This window comes from Amblyomma americanum, chromosome 6 (genome assembly GCF_052857255.1).
Source record: "Amblyomma americanum isolate KBUSLIRL-KWMA chromosome 6, ASM5285725v1, whole genome shotgun sequence".
Classification (NCBI taxonomy): domain Eukaryota; kingdom Metazoa; phylum Arthropoda; class Arachnida; order Ixodida; family Ixodidae; genus Amblyomma; species Amblyomma americanum.
This window is the reverse complement of record NC_135502.1, coordinates 553,772-577,396: the sequence shown is the minus strand read 5'-3', so window position 1 is coordinate 577,396 and position 23,625 is coordinate 553,772. Positions and strand designations below refer to the sequence as shown.

General features: G+C 45.2%; 1 protein-coding gene and 1 long non-coding RNA gene across 12 annotated transcripts in view; one reads left to right on the top strand and one right to left on the bottom strand.

The window, feature by feature from the left end:
• LOC144136175 (uncharacterized) overlaps positions 1–23,625 on the top strand; it is a 218,473-nt gene that overhangs the window by 129,641 nt on the left and 65,207 nt on the right. For all 11 annotated transcript variants that reach the window (XM_077668229.1, XM_077668228.1, XM_077668236.1 and 8 more), the window contains one exon: positions 19,203–19,301. In XM_077668229.1, coding sequence (XP_077524355.1) covers positions 19,203–19,301 — 99 coding nt within the window. The remainder of the gene's footprint in view (positions 1–19,202; positions 19,302–23,625) is intronic.
• LOC144136177 (uncharacterized) lies at positions 10,240–10,955 on the bottom strand. The gene is made up of 3 exons (XR_013315571.1): positions 10,684–10,955; positions 10,531–10,583; positions 10,240–10,454 (listed from the first exon to the last, which is right to left on the bottom strand). It is a non-coding gene; the product is annotated as an uncharacterized LOC144136177 (long non-coding RNA).

The following is a 23,625-nucleotide window of genomic DNA, read 5'->3' as shown; positions in this document are numbered from 1 at the left end:
TGTTTTTTTATTTTTCAAAGTTTCTTTGTCACATTTGGCTCTAAAGCACAAAGATCTGGTCAACAGCTGTCTCAGTTTCAAGATCTGAGCATTAATCTTTCAATATTCAAGCCAGGGGCGAGCCAATCCCTCCTTTCGTTTGAATCGTGCAACAGCTCGCAAAAAGAGATGTTTGTTCTTGTGTGAGTAAAGCTTCTAAAAAGTCTCTTTGGGGATACTTAGACGCCCATGTGGTGTGCAACGTCGGTGCCTGTTAACCCTTTGTGGGACAATGGTCATATACGTCCCACTTTGTTCCCCATATTAAAGGGCTCATAACGGGCAGTAGGATGCAGCAGTCCCACTTATGTTGTGCTCCCACGTATCTTAAGGTTTCAATGATTTCTTTAAAAATGGTTTCAGCCTGGTTCACTTGATGCGGTAGCAAATCGAGACCTTGAAACTTCGTTCTTTTTTCGGGCTCGTTGTGAGTTTTTGGCTATATTTGATCTAGCAGAAAGACAAAATCAAAATGTCCGGTGAGTGATTCCTTTTTTTCTGCATAGGGAGTAACAACTCTAGATCACAGTGTGCACTTGTTCCGTAGATTTGAGATAAGTAAAAAGGAAAGCAATTTTCTTTTTAACCATGTTGAAAATAGTCGGACATTTTACAGCTTAACATCTAGTGGTAATTCTCAAACACTGTATGTAGAGTTCGTTCTTTGGCGCCAAATCATCAGTAGGCAAATACAGTTAAAGCTTGATTTAATGAAGTCGGTAAAATCGGCAGTTTACTTCGTAATACTGAAATTATGCTACATCGAAATTCCTCTCCTAGCATGCCAAGAGTCTACCAAAAACACACTGTGCATAACTTGGAGAAAAAAAAAATTATTTTTGATTAATGGGGTTCTTCTGCCCTTTCTTCACCATCAGCAACGGCGTTACGTGCGTCTTGCTTATGTTGCGAGCTCACGAGCCGCCTCGGCGTGTCTATCATGCCAACCATCTCGTTGGTTACGGGGACGACACACTCATCTTGAGTTTTGGATTACTGCCATCATAGTCTTCTTGTAAGTGCCCCGAGCATACCACTGACATGACGCCGCGTGCCGCGCTGCGACCTCGCAGCGGGCCTGCCCTTCCACCTGCTCCTCCTTTCTTTCTCCTTTCTCTCTCCTTTCTTTCTCCTTGTCAGCGAGAGCAAGAAGTGCCCTCCAATCACCAACCAATGGAATAAAATCAGGCCCGTCCCTTCCTCATGTTTTCTGCCGTAAACGCGAGTGTGTGCCTTTTTGCACACATGCATAGTCAGAGTGAGAAGCGAGGTTATCAGGTGTGAAGTACGCGACGGGCTTCACAGCTGACAGGTGTGCCAACAGCACTGACCTCAACAGTTCGTTTACCAATTAGCTCTGGGCGTTTGTAAACGTGATAAACCTGACGCGATGCCTTTGAGCACAGGCAGTGCGTCGCATTCGATACCGATTTTGGGCGAGAGAGCGAGAGCCGTGGGCTGGCCTGGCAGGCTGCCAAGCTACGCAGACGCTCGTCCCAGCCTCGCCCGTACTACCCCAGATGGCGCACTCGCCACTATGATTGTCGTTGTATTTGCAGCTGCCTATGACCTCTGTAATGAAAGCCGGGCAATGCCCATATCATGTACACGCACTGATGTGCACTTCTACACGCGCTCTGCTCAGCCACTCGCGCCCTCGATACAATTTTTTCTCAGGTTTGTTTCCAGCCAGCAATGAAATTTTGGTACAGTGAAATTACGGCAAAATCTGCTTGGTTATATTGAAGCTAAAAATATATGCCGTTCAATGGACGTGAAGTTATGAAAACTGGAATACTCAGTTACATCCGAGAATTTCGTTACTCGGGGTTTAACTGTATTCAGAACTGCCAGCAACAAAAAGCCGTTCTGAATGAACACGGAAAGTAAAAAAAAATTGCGGTGGTTTAGCTCTGGTTAAACCTGGTGTGACACGACAGCTACAGCTACAGTGCGCCGCGCCAGGCCACCGGCAGCAGCAGCTGCTCCACATCACGTGACCAGCCACGTGGCTGGCCACGTGACCAACCATGTGACCAGCGACAGCGCTATGCCGCCGGCAGCTGCTCCGCACCACGTGACAGTGTGGCGGCGCAGCCATGCTGAAGGCTCGAAGTGCTACCGTAATGTAGCTATCGCTACAAAAATGGCCAAACATGGTGCCGCGGGTGAAGTTCGGCTCATTAGCAAAGAACACAACCCTGTGAAAGTTGAACAAAGGTATCATCATCATAGGTGTTCCACAACGGGTGAAATAGTGCAAACAAGTTCAACAACAAGTGAACAAATTGATGAAGTGTTTAGAAGAAACTAACTCAGTGAGGAAGCCCGTGTAGGTCAATGGGACAATTACGTCCCATTTTCTTTACCCCCTTTTAGTGCCAATGGGACAGATATGTCCTACTTTTTTCCACTTAACTATTTGTACTAAAACTGTGAATTATGTTGAAAACTGTGCACCTCATCTACTTGTGTAGCAAAAAATTTTTCACGAATTTTTCAAAAAATATTTGCTGTCGCACAAAGGGTTAAAGAACCCTAGGCAGTCTAAATCAGTCTGGAGCCCTTCACCGCTGCGTCTTTCGTAGTCTATGTGCAGATTTTCTTACCTACCACATTAAGGGGGGTAAGCAAGGAAATTAAAAAAAACTTTTTTAAAAATTTTTTATCTGCTTGTATGCCTCGTTTTCTATGTATTCGGGGAAATGCGTGAAAAATCAGTTTTCTCTGATCCACCTTTCTTACTTACTTGCCTTGTGGAGCAGATCTCTTCATGTCTGTTTTGTCTCCCATTTTTTTTGTTGCTGTCACAGAACTCTACTGTGTGTGACGACAATCTTTGTTTCTCATTTTAATGGATTGTGGATTTCAATGTCTCATCGTCTTTTTATTTGAGTGTGTCTATTCCAACTGATTCGTAAAAAATGAAAACAAAGAATGTATGCTATGCAATGAAAAAACACACAAATCTAAAGATTCTTACCATGCGTAGCATGCACTGAGAAATGTAGTGAATGTTCAACCAGTCTTCTACCACATTACAACAGAGTCTGCAGGCTTTCCGCAAGGTGTAGGCACGCACCTTGCATGCGGGTGGTGTGGGGTTTGATCCCCAGTGCTGCCAGGTACCCACCAGTGATACAATCGGTACAAGCTTCCCCTGCCTTGACCTGGTGCTCAGCTTAAACAGGGTGAAATGCTTGGGAAATGGGTTTTTGACCCCACCTTGAGCAAACGGAAATACCTTGTGCCATGGCACCCTTTGGCCACAGATGCCCTTGATGCCCTTGTGCCATAAATGTTCGAAAAAAAGTTCTGCTGAAATTTTGTGCAGTTAATTAGAAAGTATTACTTACATGCAAAAATATTCTGATTGAAAGCCATAAAAAGAAAGAAAGTTGGTGTTGAAAGTTGCATCTCCCCTTAAGTGGGGCTGGCTATGCCTGGACTATCATTTGAGATGTGGCAAAAAATCGTGTGCAGAAGGCTTAAAGAGCTCAATGAAACAGATGCTGACCAAGCAGACAGCCCTGACAGCAGCTTAGTGGTAGTAATCTCATACATCTGTGCAGTCTCCTGTAATTGAAAAAAAGCAGACGTGTGGAGTAGCTTTCTGGGATTCCGTCAAGGGGAGATGCAGGTCTGGAGGGCCAACTTTTGAACCTATGCAGGCATTTTGATGAAATTTTCAGGGATGGTCACATATCTTTATTTCAATTAGGGCTAACTGAAATTTCAGTTAGCCAATTGGTGCTTGCAAGGCTAGCATTGTATCACTTTTGCTTGCATTCTTAATGTGTTTCTGCTGCAGTCCTGGCAGAACAATCCCTCAACAAGCTGGAAAGGGCAGAAACAAACTGCAGTATGCCTTCCTGCCACTGCACTGTGTGTCAGGGACATTTGTGGACTCTGCCGTGCCCATCTTCACAGGGAAAAGGCCTAATTTCAAAAGCGAAAGCTTTTATTACTCCCCGCCGTGGCGCCTTTGCCATGTGCGGGAGTTTGACCTTGGACCGAGGAGAAACCACATGAGAGCTATGATATCACTCAGCTGCCGCCGCTGCCGAAACCGAACGCTCACTTCTGCCTAGTCATGTGACAACCGTGACGTCACTCAACCGCAGCTATGCTGGGGCCGTGCGCTCGCTCTGTCTAGATGGCCTCCGCTGCCTCTCAGCCGATGCCAACGGATTGCAGCAGCTTAACGACAGCAGTCATCATGGATGATTCAGACCTTGTGAACTGTCTGCATCTCAGAGGTTGCGAAGAGGACAGGTCGAATCTGATCATACAGTGGGCGTAGCTTGCCGAGATGCTGCCGCACAGAGACGAAGAGGGTAACCAAAGTGAAAGCTTTAAAGTTAAGCCTGGTAAGTCTTGGCTAAATGTAAGTCATTGCCACCAAGGAACAACCATCTCATGCCAAGCTTTACCAGGCTTCACTTTCAAGCTTTCGCTTTGGTTACTTAGGTTTAGCTGGGTTAAACTTTTGCCTTGTTTTTTCTTAGTTTGTTACTGATCAGATTGTGACCAAACTTGAAAGATATGTACCTTATTCATTTATGAACTTTGTGTTACCAAACTAGAGAAATGGGTTTTTTTAAATCTATATCACATATTTTGCCCTGTATCTCGTCTTAAGCATTGCGGAACTGTGGAAGCGATGCTGTCATAGTTTTGTTAGTTGCGTTAAAATACTTGCGCAGTTTTTCTAGTCTGTGGTGCGATATATGTTGTTAGAACCGACAGGTCTTTAAATGATGGTTCAAAGAGTACTAGTGTAGCACAACAATAAAATTTTGGGCCATCCTGGTCTTCACTCCAAGAACCACTGTTGCACAGCACAATTAAAAATTTGGAGGCAACACTTGGAACACTTATGCTCTGCACCTTAAGGGTGTGGTGCAACAATAGTGTAGAGGGTTATACTTAACATTCATAGATCCCTGGGAGTCCTTATACCCCTCCTGGCGCAGTGGTGCAGTGGTTAGGTGATGCGCCACTGCTCTTAAATGGCAGGTGCTCCCAGCGGTGGGCCTTGTGTGGCTCAGGTTGCTTTTGCCGAGCGAAATATCATTAATTTAACTGCCAGCTGCCATGGTGGGCAGGTTGTGATAATGCCGCACGGTCACTTGACCTAGGTGGGCCACCTGCATCCTAGGTTGCTCTTTGTGGGCCACCTGCCAGATCCATGCTCATGATTTTTTACACCGGATTCTCTGGTGAACAGGGCCTAAACGCTATCGTGTTAAAATTACCCACGTTCTGCACATGGCTGATGTTAGTAACTATCCGAAAAAATTTTTGGCGCTCCATGAAAGAAACTGGCCCACTTTTGTCTCCTTCAGTTTCTTTATTGGCAACAGCATGGAGTATGTTGCTGCTGCTCTGTCGCCACCTTCGTACAGTCTTCTGTGACTTTCATGAGGGCACAGCATAGGCTAAAGTAGGTAAAAGTTGTTGATTTTTAACTTTCTGCCAATCTCAACTTCCAAGGCTAACTTGAACACTGCCCCTCAGGGACTCGAATGTTTCTCCACCCTTCAATAGGGCCAAAGCATCCCGGGTTGCAAGGCCAAGTGGTGAGCAGGCACAGCCGATTTCTTTTTGGGCCATGCCCTAACTCACTTGCATCTCTGCTGCAAAAGAAAAATAATGTCGAAAGCAAAATTGGGAAATGTTTTCAAGCTTAGCTGACTTTTTAAAAAAATATGGCAAAGCAAAAAAAAAAGGCATAAGGTTTGTTTTGTAGCAGGTTTGCACATTGGAGGTTTGTTGTTTCCGTGACATGGGGAATGGCAATCCAAAGCCTTTCAGGATGAGAAGCTGTGAAAGAGGAGCAGACGAATGTTGATTCCTTTCCTCTTGGAGTAACCTACTTGTGGTGCGGTTCATGCAGGCAGCCGCACTGTACAAATCTCCATCCAGGCCCAATGGTCAACACAGGGTTATGCGGGTCTGCGACACGTTCAGCTAGAGCCTTTTTAGGGAAGAGCAGTGATTAGTGTTTGTGTGACTGCAGGCTTTGTGTTGTGCTTGCTCTGCTCATCTTGTAGTGAACAGCGCTAGGGGCTGATGATGTGCCCCTTGGCATGCTTGGCATGGGTAGGTGATTGCCTCACTCGCCATCCTTGCTTAGACTACTGCGAAGTGAGCAGCAGCAGTGTGCCACATTGGGTTGTACCATTGTCGCAGTACTGTATGTTGCACCGAGTTTCTCGTACGTCTGTGATACATTTTTTAGAAGCAAAGTTTGTGAGATGTGGGATTGCAGAAAAGTTTCAGTGCCATCATTCAAACTATTCTCCTGAAATGCCCTTAGATATGAGAAAACGTGTGTTTTTCATTCATTGGTGTCATACTAGGTGAGTGCATTGTAAAGCAGGGCACTGGAATGGCTGTGAATCAGGCGTGTTAGCAGCCTTGTTCAATAACGTTCCACATGTTGCGTGTCATGCTACAGGATGTTCCATGTTTGCCAGTATGGTCGAGAGCAGGGCTGACAGGCACTCTCAAGGTCAGGCTACATGCAATCATCATCATCAGCCTGACTACACCCACTGCAGGGCAATGGCCTCTCCCATGTCTCTCCAATTAAAGGGACTATGCAACGAATAAAAAGTCACTTGTAAATGTTTTCAATGCTTAGAAATGATGCTAAGCAGCATTCACACCAAGTATGAGTCTTCAGAACTGAGCCGGCAATTTATTATGAACTTTTAAAAACAGTGTTTTTCAAAATTCGCGGGCCAATTGGTGTACTCGTAGTGACCGATTTTGGAACTAAAATCGTGAAACAAAGACGTCACTGTACCATGACATCGCCAGGCCACCACATGCTCTCATTCGCTGGAGCCACGGCAGCCACGACGTCACGGGCACAGTTCCGGTAGCCGTGAAAATCGTCTGCTCATGCCGCCATGCGAGCCAGGGCATTGCCTTCGCGCATATGGTTTCAATTTTCCTCTGCCGCCTCCTTCTGTTGGGAGTTCCGGAGCCACTCGCAAGGCTCTTCGTGCGCACGCATAGGGCTCGATGCCCATCGTGGCCGTAAAAGCAAGCAGTCACACCTCGATGTCCAGGTATATTACTGCTAATTATCACAGATGACAAGCAAAGAAACCCGACGCGCGCCGCAATCCAGGAAGGCGAAGAGACCGGAGAGATGCCGCCACACCGCCGACGCTGCTCCTGAGGGGCTAGGAGCGACAAACGGAAGTTGCAAAATAAACGTCAGCGGATGGCGTATTCGTGGGCAAGGCCCAGTCCCAGAGCTGTTTTCTTTATTTTTTTCTGGTGCTCGTGTACGAGTTGGGGGTAGAGGAGGAGCATATTTTTTTAATCGTCTCTATCTTCGCTGTTATTGACGCTAGCTCAAAAATTCTTGCACTGGGGTGACGAGTGATCGAATGCCTATCTCTTGTCTGCTGTACGTAATCTCAATTAATTTATTGCATAGTCCCTTTAACCATGTCCTTTGCCAGCTGCGCCCACCCTATGCCTGCAAACTTCCTAATCTCATCCACCCACCTAACCTTCTGCTGCCCCCTGCTATGCTTGCTTTCTCTTGGAATCCACTCCGTTACCCTTAAGGACCAGCGGTTATCTTGACTTCGCAGTACATGCCCTGTCTAAGCCCATTTCTTCCTCTTGATTTCGACTAGGATGTCATTAACACGTGTGTGTTCCCTCACCCACTCTGCCCACCTCCGGTTTCTTATAGTTACTCATCATTTTTCTTTCCATGGCTCGCTGTGCTGTCCTTAACTTAAGCTGAACCCTTTTCGTTAGCTTCCACGTTTCTGCCCCATAGGTAAGTACCGGTAAGATACAGCTGTTGTACACTTTTCTCTTGAGGGATATTGGTAACCTATTCATGATCTGAGAGGACTTGCCATATGCGTTGCTCCCCATTCTTATCCTTCTAGTTATTTCCCTCTCATGATCCAGATCAGCTGTCACTACCTGCCCTAAGTATTCCTTTACCGCTTCCAGCACCTCGCTTCCAATTATGAACTGCTGTTCTCTTGCGAGACTGTTGAACATTACTTTGGTTTTCTGCATGTTAATTTTTAGACCCACCGTTCTGCTCTGCCTGTTTAACTCATTGATCATGCTTTGCAGTTCATCTCTTGAGTGACTTACCAAGGCAATGTTATCAGCAAATCTCAGATTATTTGGGTACTTTTCATTAACTCTTATCCCCAACTGTTCCTAATCCAGGCCTCAGAATACCTCCAGTAAACAGACGGTGAATAGCATGACGAGATTGTGTCTTCCTTCCTAATTGGTAGTGTGAATATGGTCTATTGTCGAGTATCTCTTACGAAAGTTTGCCTGATCATTTGGTTAATGGAAGTCTAAGGTCATCGCGACTCTTTTAGAGATGATCTTAGTAAATGTCTTATAGGCAACGGACGGTAAGCTGATTGGTCTAATTTTTCAAGTCCTTTCTTATGAATTAAGATAATGTTAGCATTCTTCTAAGCTTCTGGTACACTGAAGGCCATAAGGCATTGCGTATATAGGGTAGCTAGTTTTTCTAGCACAATCTCCCCTCCATCCTTCAACAGATCTGCTGTTACCTGATACTCACCAGCTGCTTTCACCAATTTCATTGCTCCTAAAGCTTCTTTACTTCCTCTTTCATTACTGACAAGATGTCCCATTGCTGTACGCTGCTGCCTCTCTTTATCCTTCTGGTTACATCGGCTACTGTATAGTTTTGCATAGAACTCTTCAGCTACATTAACTATCTTTTCCATATTGCTAATGACATTGCCCTCTTTGTCTATTAACACATCTGGCTTTTACCTATGCCTAGTTTCTTCTTCACTGCTTTTAGGCTACCACTGTTCTTTATAGCATGCTCGATTTTCTCCATATTAAACTTCTTTATGTTACCTACCTTTCGCTTGTTTAGTAACTTTGATAGCTCTACCAGTTCTATTCTGTCTGTAGGGTTAGAGGCTTCCATGTTTTGACATTTCTTAATCAGATCTTTAGTCTCCTGATATAGCTAGCTGGTAACCTGTCGATCAATTCTACCACCTACTTTGCCTGCGCACTTTGTAATTTAATGATGATTCAAGACATAGTGCTCGCATTCCGTGATAGCATAAAAACCCAAGTTAATGTCATAGTGCTGCATCTATTTAAGGCACCACGTTCTGAATAAAGGGGCTCTCAACGTCGCGTCTGCGCGATATAGTTGCATGAGGACGACCTTCGTTTAAAGTACTTTACTGGGAGAGTTGCACTGTAGATCGCAAGCATGACCAGCTCCGCAGGGGGGCATCTGTAGCTTGCAGGCATTGGTGAGTGGCGACACCACGGGTTCCTGAGCATCTGCAGGGACATCCCCGCAGGGGGCTGATGGTGAACAATGCATCACCACGGACACGAGCACCCACGCTTCGCCGTGTCCGAGGAAAACGGGATCCTGGTGGTTGAGCCGATGCCGAGCGCTTTGAACTTTAAGGCCCTTTGGCGGAGGCAACACACCACTTTGGCCCCAGCTTCCTGTAGACTGCACCTCCGGCCTGACCCAACTGGGGGAAATCAACAGTCGCCTTTACCTGTCCTCCCCTCGATCTGTTTTTTTTCCTATCGCTTCCTTACAACTCTCCTGTCTCCTATTCAATTCTTAGATTTTCCCTTCTTCCTGGCGGTGAGGGTTAACCCTGTGTGGCCAACCACCCCGAGTTGCGTCATATTTGGTTATAGTTGAGGTGTATAGCTGGCGTGGGCAGGACTTGCTTGCAAGTTCCTGTCCCGCCCCCTAGTTGTGCTCCATGGTGGGTGGCTAGCACTGCAACCGAACTGGAAATATATTTTATGGCTCATTTCTTACTTTCCGCTTATCGTCCTTCAAAAAGTGGGCGCTTCGGCAGCAAAACAAATTTCCCGCGCTACCATGTAGTGCATAGCGAAGACTCTGAAAAAACTGCTCGACTTGTGTCACCTTTTCTCGTTTCAAGAACCAGGACTGATGCAATAGGACAGGGTTACAAAATCAAAAAGTTAGCTAGTGGAGACCTGCTTCTGGAAATTCTGTACAAGCATCAACACGAGAAACTCTCAGATATTACATCATTCAGAGGAATTGCTTTAACAATCAGCCCACACCGATCACTCAACACTGTTTGTGGAGTAATTTCTGATGATGACCTAAAGTACATAACTGAGACTGAACTACTGGAAGGATTGAAAGACCAAAATGTTACTGATGTCTGTAGGATCAAAATAAGACGTGACAACACGGAAACACCAACGAAACACATTGTACTCACCTTTGCCTCTAGTATACTTCCCAATTCAGTCGAAGTAGGCCATACAAAGCTCAAACTCAGACCATACATACCTAATCCACGCCAATGTTACAAATGCCGGAGGTACGGCCACGGTTCGCAGAGCTGCCGAGGCAAACAGACCTGTGCTAAATGCGCTTATCATGACCATTCCGCTGAAAACTGTGATGTTGAACCCCACCTTTGCGTAAACTGTGAGGGTAGCCATCCGGCTTACTCACGGTCATGCCCAGCCTGCAAAGAAGAAAAGGAAATAGTAACACTAACAGTCAAAGAAAACATGTCATTCAGAGAAGCGTGGAAACGACTCTCGTTGGGGCAAAACCCAACCTACTCTGCTGTGGTGCAACAGGGCACAGCATCGCAGCGGCCTTTGGCGCCTGCACAGGTCACACACAGTGAACCTGGAGCAGGGCCACCTGTGTCCCTGGTGGCCGCAGCTAGTTCTGTGCCACCACCCAAAAAACAGGCCATGCGGACCTCCAGTTCAGCTGGCCCCAAGGCCTCTCTCCACACGGAGAGGCCTAACGTGAGAAGAACCGTGCGTTCTGCACGGTCGTCCAGCACATCTGAGGATGCAATGGACACCAGTCAAGGCAGTCCTGTACCGTCAAGGTTGGATGGACGGCGGGGCTCCTTAGATCGAGAAAAGAAAGAAAAGCCCCGAATCAGGGCGCCTGAAAACACTTAGTTTATCTTCCTACACATATACTACATAATGGCTTATATACATTTGAATTGCAGAGGACTTTTACATAACATAAGTGATATAAAAGACATCATGTCCACACACTCCTTTGTGGCGTTGTGTTTACAGGAGACGAACGTAGGTGCAAAACACAGACATTCTTAAAAACTATGAAGTCTTCCGCCGTGATTGAGAGCAGGCGAACAGGCTCTCAGGTGGTGTTGCAGCAATAGTTAGAAATGGAGTTGCAGCTCGAGAACATAGACTCAAAACTAGATTAGAAGCTGTGGCGGCCATCTTACACTCATTTAAAACAATTACACTGTGCTGTGTATGCCTGGAGCCACATCTTAATGTAACCACTCATGATTTAGAGGAGCTTTTTTAGAGCAACTACCAGACCCATATTTAGTATTAAGAGATATTAACGCGCACTCCAGCTTTGGGGTAGTGAAAAAACTAACACTGGAGGTCAAGTTATTGAGGATTTTATAATGAATAATAATCTTTGTCTACTAAACACCGGGAAACCAACGTATTGCTCGCCTAGCTCAGGAAAACTGAGCTTCATAGATTTATCTTTTAGCTCACCTTCTATTTTCGCAGTTATGATCCATAGTGCAGCAACAAAACTGGGGACAAACACAAGCGCTAACTTCCACTACAGCTTTATTTGGTGCACAGAGAATTTATACAAGAAGTAAAGAATGATACCAGTCAGATTAGACAAGATACTTTGTGAACAAAGCTTAAAAATCACATGCAATACATTTCATCTGTTGGCATACTGATCAGAGGCTAAAAATGCCATATCTTTCTTTGTCAGCGACAATGACGGACTGCTGACGCAGCTTTCAGGTCCAGCTCTTTCGATTGCGGCAGCCTCGATAATTTCCCTTGTTAATCTATCGGCATTTCTGCCTATCACCTTGCATTCTTTAAAACCAGGCTTGCATTTATGAACACGACAGTGCCGTGCCAAATTGCTGGAACCGCCATCCCTAACTTCCCTATGGTGCTTGCTTAACCGCTCATTAAGACATCTGCCTGACTGCCCAGTGTACTCCTTGCCGCATGAAAGCGGGATACTGTAGACTATTTCTTCAGTACACTGCACGAAAGGGTTTCTATGCCGAATCGTGCAACTATTCTGAAGCCTGCTGTCGGGACAGGTGGCCTTGCAAATGCGGGACAATTTTTCTGGTGCAGACATATACACCTTCACTCCCACTTTTTGTGCTACCTTCTTGAGGGAGTGTGACAGCTTGTGGATATATGGCACCACCACTACCTTGTTGCCCCCTTCGCCATCAGTTCGTCTTCTTGGCCTTTTCGTGCTGATGCAAGCTCTCAGCAACCGACACTAATAAGTGTCTGGGGAATCCTGCTGCTCGGAGGCGGTCCACCTGCTTATAAAAACTACTTTTCATCAAGCATGCGCAGGACTTGCTAACTGCATTTGAAAAGCACGTCTTCACGACCCCTCGCTTGACCAGCCTCGTATGCGCAGACGAAAAGGGTAATAGGGGCTTCTCAGCTCTGGGCTCATACATCCAACATACCTGCTGTCCAGTAACCAATATTAGGTCAAGAAACCAAATAGTGCCCTCAACCGGAAGCTCATGGGTGATCTTCAGAGGGTGCAGACAATCAGAGAAGGTAGAAATAGCGGTTGCGGCTGTTACAGAATCATCTCTATGGCTCTTACGAAGGACCACTAGGTAGTCATCAACATACCTAAACGTCTGAATGACAACAGCAACATCCAGTTTATTTTGCAGTCGCCTGTCTAGATTAGCAAGGTAGAGGTCACTGAGCGCTGGAGCAATGCACGAGCCGATACATACTCCATCCTTTTGCAGAAATATCTCCTGATTCCAGCTAACAAAGGTCGACTTCAGATACAGAGACAATACACTCAAGAACCCGTCAACAGACACACCTGATTCATTCTGAAAAGCAACAGCACCAAAGCGATGAATGCAGTCTTCGATACATTCTAAAAGCTGCTGATGTGGCAGGGAGTAATATAGATCTTTCACATCTATTGAAAAAAATTCCACATCTTGCTCTTCAAGTTCTTTTAGAAACAAAACCACTTGTTCTGAGCTTCTAATCAGAAAAGGATCATCAACGCTCAAAAGTTTGAGATGTCGTTGCAGAAATAGCCCTACTTCCTTCTGCCAAGTCCCTCGTTCAGAATTGATGACGCGGAACGGTGCTTCAGGCTTGTGCGTCTTCACTGAAAAAAACATCTTGAGACCGAGTTTTTCCGCCTTTTGGACTGCAAGCTCAAGCCTAGACAATTCAAGCTGTAAACATAACCTTTTTGCTTGTGCTTTTACCTTTCTCAAAGACACACTTTGCTGCTGATTAAAAACTGAATCAACTGCCTCACGCGCCTTCTTACGGTACAAATCCCATGGAAAAACCGCAAAGCCACCTTCTTTGTCAGTAGGAAGGGCGCAAAGGCTGTTGTCCTTTAGAAACGAGATGACCCTTCTCACCGGAACGGGGGTACTTGTGGGCCTCCACTTGGTGAGCACTTCCAAACCCTCGACATTACACCATTCTTTCTCTGACGAGGGTGCACGGCTGGACACATGTTTCACGAATGACAGGAGCTCTGGCGCACTCTTCTTCGTTGCACTGCGTACTTGGGTCTGAGCTTGAGGGTTCGTTGCACAAATTCCGGGACCTCGACGTTCCCAAACATGTGGACCTTTGCACTCTGGACCGGTTGCCTGCTCTTTTTAACTGCACGCAGGCTCGTGCATTGCTCCAGCGCTCAGTGGCCTCTACCTTGCTAATCTAGACAGGCGACTGCAAAATAAACTGGATGTTGCTGTTGTCATTCAGACGTTTAGGTATGTTGATGACTACCTAGTGGTCCTTCGTAAGAGCCATAGAGATGTTTCTGTAACAGCCGCAACCGCTATTTCTACCTTCTCTGATTGTCTGCACCCTCTGAAGATCACCCATGAGCTTCCGGTTGAGGGCACTATTTGGTTTCTTGACCTAATATTGGTTACTGGACAGCAGGTATGTTGGATGTATGAGCCCAGAGCTGAGAAGCCCCTATTACCCTTTTCGTCTGCGCATACGAGGCTGGTCAAGCGAGGGGTCGTGAAGACGTGCTTTTCAAATGCAGTTAGCAAGTCCTGCGCATGCTTGATGAAAAGTAGTTTTTATAAGCAGGTGGACCGCCTCCGAGCAGCAGGATTCCCCAGACACTTATTAGTGTCGGTTGCTGAGAGCTTGCATCAGCACGAAAAGGCCAAGAAGACGAACTGATGGCGAAGGGGGCAACAAGGTAGTGGTGGTGCCATATATCCACAAGCTGTCACACTCCCTCAAGAAGGTAGCACAAAAAGTGGGAGTGAAGGTGTATATGTCTGCACCAGAAAAATTGTCCCGCATTTGCAAGGCCACCTGTCCCGACAGCAGGCTTCAGAATAGTTGCACGATTCGGCATAGAAACCCTTTCGTGCAGTGTACTGAAGAAATAGTCTACAGTATCCCGCTTTCATGCGGCAAAAAGTACACTGTTAGGGATGGCGGTTCCAGCAATTTGGCACGGCACTGTTGTGTTCATAAATGCAAGCCTGGTTTTAAAGAATGCAAGGTGATAGGCAGAAATGCCGATTGATTAACAAGGGAAATTATCGAGGCTGCCGCAATCGAAAGAGCTGGACCTGAAAGCTGCGTCAGCAGTCCGTCATTGTCGCTTGACAAAGAAAGATATGGCATTTTTAGCCTCGGATCAGTATGCCAACCGATGAAATGTATTGCATGTGATTTTTAAGCTTTGTTCACAAAGTATCTTGTCTAATCTGACTGGTATCATTCTTTACTTCTTGTATAAATTCTGTGTGCACCAAATAAAGCTGTAGTGGAAGTTAGCGCTTGTGTTTGTCCCCAGTTTTGTTGCTGCGCTATGGATCATAACGCATACCCACTAGCCCGAACCATCACCTTGTTAAGTTATATTTTCGCAGATTTTAAATGGGATGTCAAAGAGAACCCATATGGGAGTGATCATCTACCTGCATAGTAATCAGTTTAACATCTTCACCAGAAGTCATTCCAACGAAACTGCGACGATGGAAGCTGCACATGGCTGACTGGGCACGGTTCCGAGAAAAGGCCAGCCTAGAAAAAATAGTTGCCGATAACCTCAGTGTGGACAAACATAACAAACTTTTCACCAACTGTATTGTCACTGCTGCGCGCCTAGCCATCCCTCAGTCATCTGGAGTAGTAAAACAGGATCACAAAATATGACTTACGCAAGAATGTAGAGAACCTAAAAAGACACAAAACAAAGCTTGGGGAACTTTCCGTAGGTATCCAATGAAAGAGAATTTAATAAACTTTATAAGAAGGCAAGATCAAAAACCAGATGTATCAGTTGCAGTGCCGAAAAAAAATTACGTGTCGTCTATAAACAGGTCAACAACACCTAACACAAGTGGGAGAAAATTCGAAGGGTAAATGCAAGCTACTCCCCATTCACAGTTCCCCTTCTGACAACCCCTGGTATAGAGACGAGTCTAGTAGAACAAGCAGATATTTTAGGTGAATTTTTTTCTACATTTTCCAGTTCATCCCATTATACAGTTTCATTTCTAAAGTAGAAACACACAGCAGAGAAGCAAAGACTGCCATCAGGCTGTGGTACAAGTGAACCTTACAGTAATTTAATCACAGTTCAAGAAATCCATATAGTAGTTTCCTTTTGTAAACACACAGCACCCGGCCCTGACCAAATACATTACCAAATGCTGGCCCATCTCTTTGAACCTGCCATGCAGGCACTTTTGGGTTTTCTTTAACAAAGTCTGGGTATGCGGAAAAATTCCTGAAGCCTGGAAAAAGCTATAATTGTACCGTTTCTTAAACCTTGGAAGCCATCAACCTTTCCCAGCAGTTATAGACCCATAGCCCTTACCAGTTGTCTCGCCAGATCATTTGAAAGTCTCCTGAACATCAGATTAAGTTTTGTCCTTCAATCCTGTGAACTTCTTGATATTCATCTGTGTGGTTTTAAAAAGGGATGCTCCACCACAGATCACCTAGTCCGTCTTGATGATATCGTTAGAGAAGCTTTCGTTCATACTTCTTCACTGTCTTGCTGTATTTTTCGATTTAGAAAGGGCATACGATACGGCCTGCCGGTTCAGGATTCTTCAAGACCTTGCTGAGCTTGGCATCCATGGCAGAATGCTGAACTCCCTAAAAGTCTTCCTGTCTAACCGCTTATTTAATGTCCGCCTAGGCGCAACTCTTTCGAGGAATTTTGTTCAGGAAAATGGAGTACCTCAGGGATGTATTTTAAGCATAACTCTCTTTATTGTAAAAATGAATTCTCTTAAGAAAATAATCCCAAGGTCCATTATGTATTCACTTTATGTCGATGACCTCCAGATAGCTTGCACATCCTCCAGCATATCAGCATGCGAAAGACAAATACAATAACAATAAACAAACTGGAATCATGGGCAGACAAAAATGGTTTCCGGTTTTGTCCACAGAAAACGGTGGCCATTTTTTTTTCTCACTGAAATGAGGCTTACAGGCAGATCCTACCCTACACCTGATCGAAACAGAGTTGCCCGTAAAAAATGAACACAAATTTCTAGGAATAACATTTGACAGGAAACTCACTTTCTTGCCTCACATGAATGCGTTAAAAAAGAAAGCTTCCCGTTTACTGTACATACTCAAAGTCCCGTCACGTAAACAGTAGGGTTCTGACATGGCAAGTCTTCTAAAAATTTATCGCTCTGGGGTACGATCCTGCTTAGACTACGGTAGTATAGTATATGGTTCAGGGAGACCACCGTACCTGAAACGACAAGGCCCAGTATTCAGTTTAGGTTTACGTTTTTCAACTGGTGCTTACAGGATGTCACCCATAAACAGTCTTATGTTGAAACCGACCAACTGTCACTTACAGACAAAAGAATCATGCTCACATACTCATACATATTAAAAAACCGTTCGGCACCCAAACACTGTTACCCCATGTTACCCCATAGCCACAAAGTGCCCATGCAGAATTCTGTATAACAACAAATCACTAGTTATTAGGCCAGTCCTCCTGCGTTTTAAAGAGATGTGCCAAAACCTCGGGGTACTAGATACATTACCTAACATTGCGCTCAGACAAGAACCACTACCTCCATGGTACAACAACTTTCCTGCGATATGCGATTTCATTCTTACACAGTTTCACAAAAAGCAAACTCCACCTCAACATATAGTACAAGAATTTCATGCTCTTGAGGAAAAATACAGTGGTTTCACTGACTTTTATACTAATGGCTCAAAAACTGATGCTTACGTAGGAAGTGCAGTGATACGATGAAATGAGAAAAAAATATTAAGATTTCCACAGTGTGCATCTATCTTCACAGCCGAATGTTGCGCCATTTGTGTAGCCATGGAAAAAATAGTAAACAAGAACCTAGCTAATAGTATTAATTGCACAGACCCTCTAATTGTGCTTACAGCCCTTAACTCTAGAAATGCAATCACTCCGCTGCGTGGCGACATCGTACACAACATAACTGCCATAGCTCAAGGACAAAGCATTAAACTCAGCTGGGTACCAAGTCATGTCGTCATAAAAGGCAACGAAAGAGCAGACCTCTGCGCTGCTCAGGCAAGCAAATAAAAAAAGTAAATATCCTGCTTAAAGATTGCGTGAACTTAATACATTGTAAAGTGAGGGAAGAATGGCAGTCGACTTGGGACAATGAAACAAATAACAAATTACACTTTGTAAAACCAGTTTTAGATGAGTGGAAGTCCTGCATCCACCAAGAACGTTTCAAGGAAGTGGTTATCTGCCGTCTTCGGATAGGACACACACACCTCACGCAATTTCCTACTGACAAAACAAGAGAAGCCCCAATGTGAACTATGCAAAGATGAACTAACACTAAGCCATATTTTATTTTCTTGCAGAAAGCTCGAAACACATAGGAAAAAGCATTTTGCAGTTTTTTTACAATGAACACAGACCATTCCACCCAACATTACTCTTAGGTGAAGATGGGCTTGCTGACATTTTACAAGTTTCTAAGTTTTTAAAAAGAGCAGGTGTCGTAAAAAAAATTGTAGATTTATAACAACAAACATTTTTCAACCAAAACTCAGCCATTTTCTTATCCTGAGAAGTCTCAGGGGTCTGTCTCACTGGTCGGGAGCCTCGACATCCTTGCCCAGCTAAGGATGGCCGGTGAGGCCACCTGACCTTCTTTAAAGCATTTACCATTAGTCATTTTGAAATTATGCCCCTTATCTTCACTAGGTAGTACAGAAAAACTTTTTGTACCCTTTTACACCACCTTTGTTTTCAGACTTTTTATAAAATCTTGCACAGAACAATTTTCTATACCTTGTGTTTGGCGCATGATAGCCTTAGATGCTTATGCACCACTAAACCCAACACACACAACACAACAATCAAGACCACAGAGACACTGGCAAGCAGAAAAGTGTAAATTTTACACTGATATTGGTGGTTACTAAATTCATGCTTCAGTACGTGCTTATGCCCAAAGTTGGAGCAAATGTGTGTTTTGTTTTTGACCTTAAATAGGTACCTCCAGATCTCGTATTTAGATACATTTGATCCATTATTAGGAAAATGTGGAGAAGGTTGATAATTGTTTTCTTTATGTGCACCGATAGGCAAAGCTATTGGATTAGAATGGTAAACACCTATGGAGTAGAATTCTTTCTTAAAGACATTTATTATATGAAAACAGCAAAAAAAATTTATGGATGTGAAAAAAAAATTGTGGAACTGTGAACATTTGCTACAGAATTGATTCTAGTTCCGTATAAAGAAGTCAGAATGGGGAACAAAATAAAACTAACCTGAATGCACACTGTGCTGTAACTGCTGAGAAAATGATTCTTAAGTATATGCCTCGAAAGACGCGAGGATACAGCCTACTCTTCTTTTGATGTTTGCCACTTGTCAGCAGTTACCTCTCACAATAAAGAGCCACTCAGCTGTTGGTGTGCTCCTTTACTTTGTCTGGCCTGGCCTTTGGTACTTCTGGGTGGAGAAGACAGGTCTGGCAAGGAGCGATTTCACCTTTTTTGTTGTCAGCAAATGCTTAGCTGGATAAAAACTTCTGCCACTGCAGCTGCGCAGTGGGAGCCGCTTTCTTTTTGATCAAGAGGACGAGCTCTTCAAGTCCTCCCCTGACATCAACGTGGATGTGGATCTGTTTGCTCCACCAAAGGTGGGTTTGCTCCGTTTCCCTGCTCATCTTGGCAGCCTTGTGAACTCTGTGCTCTTAGCTTCAGTGTCACTGTTGTGCTGTTGCAATGCCTGCCTTCCCTTGCCCCTCCAATGTGCTATGCTAGGCCACGAGGTACTGTCAGTGGCTTCTTTACTAGTACAAAGAGGGTAGAAAATGAGAATAGAAATCTCTGTATTTTGCAAAAATTCTACAGCTCTGCTTATATCTGTAGCCAAAGGTAGCCAGTGGTCCAAACTCAGTAGCGTGCTTTCACCCCAACAAGTGCAGTCTCGAGACACCAGGTAATAACAGAGCTATGGCCTTCAGTTGCGGTGTCCTGTCCTTAACAGTACAGTCGTCCATACTGCTGTCTAGAGCACTTCAACAGCGTACTGGAAAGTGCACTTGTGTCATTTACAAATGGACGAGCTTATCAAGGCATGCATATTCTCATGGATTGGGTTGAACTCGTGTATTTGAAAGCTGTATTGGGCTTGCCAGGCAGCAGCGATTGTCATAAATGCACAACAGCCCACTGTTCAAGTGCGCTAGACAAATGTATGGATGACTGTACATTTCCAAGGTTGTTATGGTACTTTGTTTCTAAATATAAGATGGATGGTGAAATGTAAATAATTACACTAGAATCTCGATTATATGAACACTGTTGATATGAATTTTGGGATGATATGAATTAATAAAATTCTTCGGCCTGAGGGCATTGTGTACAATGGGCAGAATTTCAGAACTTCCGAACACTCTCCCACATCACTGCGGATAATATAAATGTGCGAGCCGTGATTGCACCCTCGAGCACTAAGCATTGCCCCCACATTGCCGACTCTGAGATCACTATCGCGCTGTACGCACGACGAGTAGTGAGCTCTGGCCACGTGGCAGTAAATAAATCCCAGCAGCTGTAAACAGATCTATGTGAATGCATTTTCCATACTTCTGCAAACTGATTTTTTTTTTTCTATGATATGAAATTTTGGATTATATAAATTTTTTCATGACCCTGTGAGATTTGTCTTATAGATTCTACTATACAGCTGTTGTACGCTTTTCTACTTCTAGACTAGCGTGACTAGATAAGCTTCTAGCGTTAAATTTTGCCAGGTTCACATTCCAATGGCGGTCTGTCCAGAGCCAGAGATTCTTATCACCCTCCGCTGCGTCACAGGTCTGACCGCCACCTTGGTCAGTTGCGCCACAGACAGTGGGGTGAAGGAGGGTTCAGCTTAACTTAAAGACAACGCAGCGAGGCATGGAAAGGAAAATGAAAGGTGTAACGTTAAGAGACCAGAAGCGGGCAGAGTGGGTGAGGGAACAAACGCGGGTTAATGACATCATAGTCGAAATTAAGAGGAAGAAATGGGCTTGGGCAGGGCATGTAATGTGAAGGCAAGATAACCGCTGGTCCTTAAGGGTAACGGAGTAAATTCCATGAGAAAGTAAGCGTAGCAGGGGACGGCAGAATGTTAGGTAGGCGGATGAGATTAAGAAGTTTGCAGGCATAGGGTGGACGCAGCTGGAAAAAGGACAGGGTTAATTGGAGGGACTTGGGAGGGGCCTTTGCCCTGCAGTGGGTGTCTCAGTCAGGCTGATGATGATAAGTTAGTCTTGTGCGATAATCTGAGGACTGAAGTTATTCAAGCTAAAAAGTGTTTAACGTGTTAAAATCTTTTGAATTGGTTTTGCAAGCAACCTAAAACAGAGATCAATGTCTGCCCAGCCACTGCCTTCGTGCAGTAGCCCAACCCTCTAAACCGGATGGGTTAGCTATCATTTTCAGGGACTGGCAATAGGTGACATAATTCGCATTCCCATGAGAGAGGTATGTGCTATTATTGTGAAGAGAAATTTAATGATGACCAGTCAACACAATAGAAACAATGCAGGTGTTGCTTCAGACAGACTTGTTAACTGCTGATTGCCCTTGAAACGTCAATAACGAACCTTTCTTCACTGGTCAGCGTCTCTTATTTTTCAAATGTACGCTCCCGGCCAGACGGGATTCAGTCACACGCTCAACTTCATCGCCCTTCGCCAGGCATATAGCTAGGAATTCATCACCGAGATCCGCAAATATGTCAACCTTAACTGCCGTGCCACTTCATTCAGTAACCATCTTAAGTTCAACCTAACATGTAAAGCCCATAACCTAGTTCCCCGCTCCTTACGACTCAGCAGACCTGTGTCTACGCCTTTCGGGCACAGTGTGGTCGGAAAGGCAGAACGACAGCTTCTACAAGCTAGGATCCTGGACTGCAAAAAGAAAATTCGTGCTTTGGAGAACGATGCCTTCTGTGCCCAGCGCCGCCTGGAGCACCACTACCCCAGCGTATTTGCCAGCATCCAGTTGCATGCGAATCACAAGTCTGCCCTTCAACGCAAGAGAGGTGAGCTCGCCCACGACAATAAGCTGACCAAGCTTCTTTCCGAGCAATCAGTCAAAACTAAGGTGACTTCAAGAACCACAGTGCATAATTTATCGGCGTACAGACGGAGCCAAGCTGAAAAGAATGTGCTGAATCTTGGGTTGAATGTCAACATAGGACCCGCACCGGACAAGAACAAACTAGTGTGCGCGGTGGAATATGGATCCGCACCTGCTTTCTATGGATTGCCCAAAATCCACAAGCCAGACGTTCCTTTGCGTCCCATCGTGGATTACACTCGCTCCCCCCTGCATAACCTCTCGAAGTTCTTGCACAAGGTCCTTTCTCCGCTCGTTGGTCAGAATCCCAGTCACATCCGCAATTCGTTCGACTTTGTCGAGAAGAACCGCAACACCTCAATCGATGAAGATGAGGTGATGGTGTCGTTTGATGTTAAGTCCCTGTTCACGAGCGTCCCGATAGACCTTGGTGTCAGCGTTTGCACTACTGCCCTCGAGGCTGATGTAACTTAACTTTGCCGGAACGATCACCGATAGACGTACCAGACCTGCACAGGCTTCTAGACTTCTGCCTAAAGAACACGTACTTCGTTTCCATGGACGCCTCAGTTTCGGTTACGGCTGCCAATCTCACCATGGAAAAGCTGGAACAGCGGGCGTTGGCCTCCTTTGTCCCTTCCCCAAGGGTATTTTTCCGCTACATCGACGACTGCTTCTGCATCATCCAAAAAGGCGTGGTGAGCAAGTTTCTGGCCCATCTTAACAGCCTGGAAAGAGCCATTCAGTTCACTATAGAAGAAGAATTGGACAGCAAACTACCATTCCTTGACGTCCTTGTTTCACGGGAAGGCCAGGGTCTATCTTTCAGTGTATACCGAAAGGAGACGCACACTGGCCACTACCTATATTTCAACTCAGTGCACCCTGCCAGCCATAAGAAGGCTGTTGTTAGCACGTCACTGCAGCGTGCGAAAAGGTTGTGCACAAGGCCCGAGGATGCAACCCTGGACACGAAAAGGTTCGGGATGACCTCAGAAACTGTGGATACCCTAGGCGCTTCGTCGACACGGTAGAACGTCAGCTGTCAAAACAAGGACAACCGAACGCCCGCCCTCCGCTCAAGAAACGGTCTTCTGTGCCGTATGTCCCGGGTACAAGCGAATGCCTGGCACGTGTCCTACGGGAATATGACGTGCAGGTGGCACATGTCCTGGCCAGAAAGATGCGCCATCTGCTTGTAAAGGTGAAGGACACACTGCCAAAGGAAAGATTCCCCGGAGTTGTCTACGAAATCCCCTGCGCAGACTGCAATGGTGTGTATATTGGGGAAACTGGAAACTGCCGCAAACAATTACAGCAGCACGCTCGGGACGTAAAAAATGAAAACATTCGCAGCAACGCATTAGCGGAGTACGCCGTCGTGAATGGCCACAAAATTGACTATGACAAGGCAAGGATCATCGCAACCGAAAAAGTAGCAGCATCACGACTTCATTTGGAATCTCTAATCATACAAACTACGTCACACACGTTAAACCGGAACGACGGCAATCTAAACCCGATATATGCACGCTCCTTGTGCCGATTATTCAACCATATTTAAACGACCCTTGTTTGGTGATGAATTCATTGTGAACAAGGCTTCTGTGTGGAAGCCGAAACGTCAATAACGAACCTTTCTTCACTGGTCGGCGTCTCTTATTTTTCAAATGTACGCTCCCGGTCAGACAGGATTCCGTCACACGCTCAACTTCATCGCTGATTGCCCTTGTGACTCAAAATATTACTTGTGAGGTTTCCTGGCTTACCCAGAAATGACTACTCTGCTGAAGCAGAAGCAGTGCATGAAATGAGCCATTTTAATGATCTTATCCTTGCTGTGAGTTAAGGCAGATTTGATATTGATGTTGCCCAGGTGCCCGC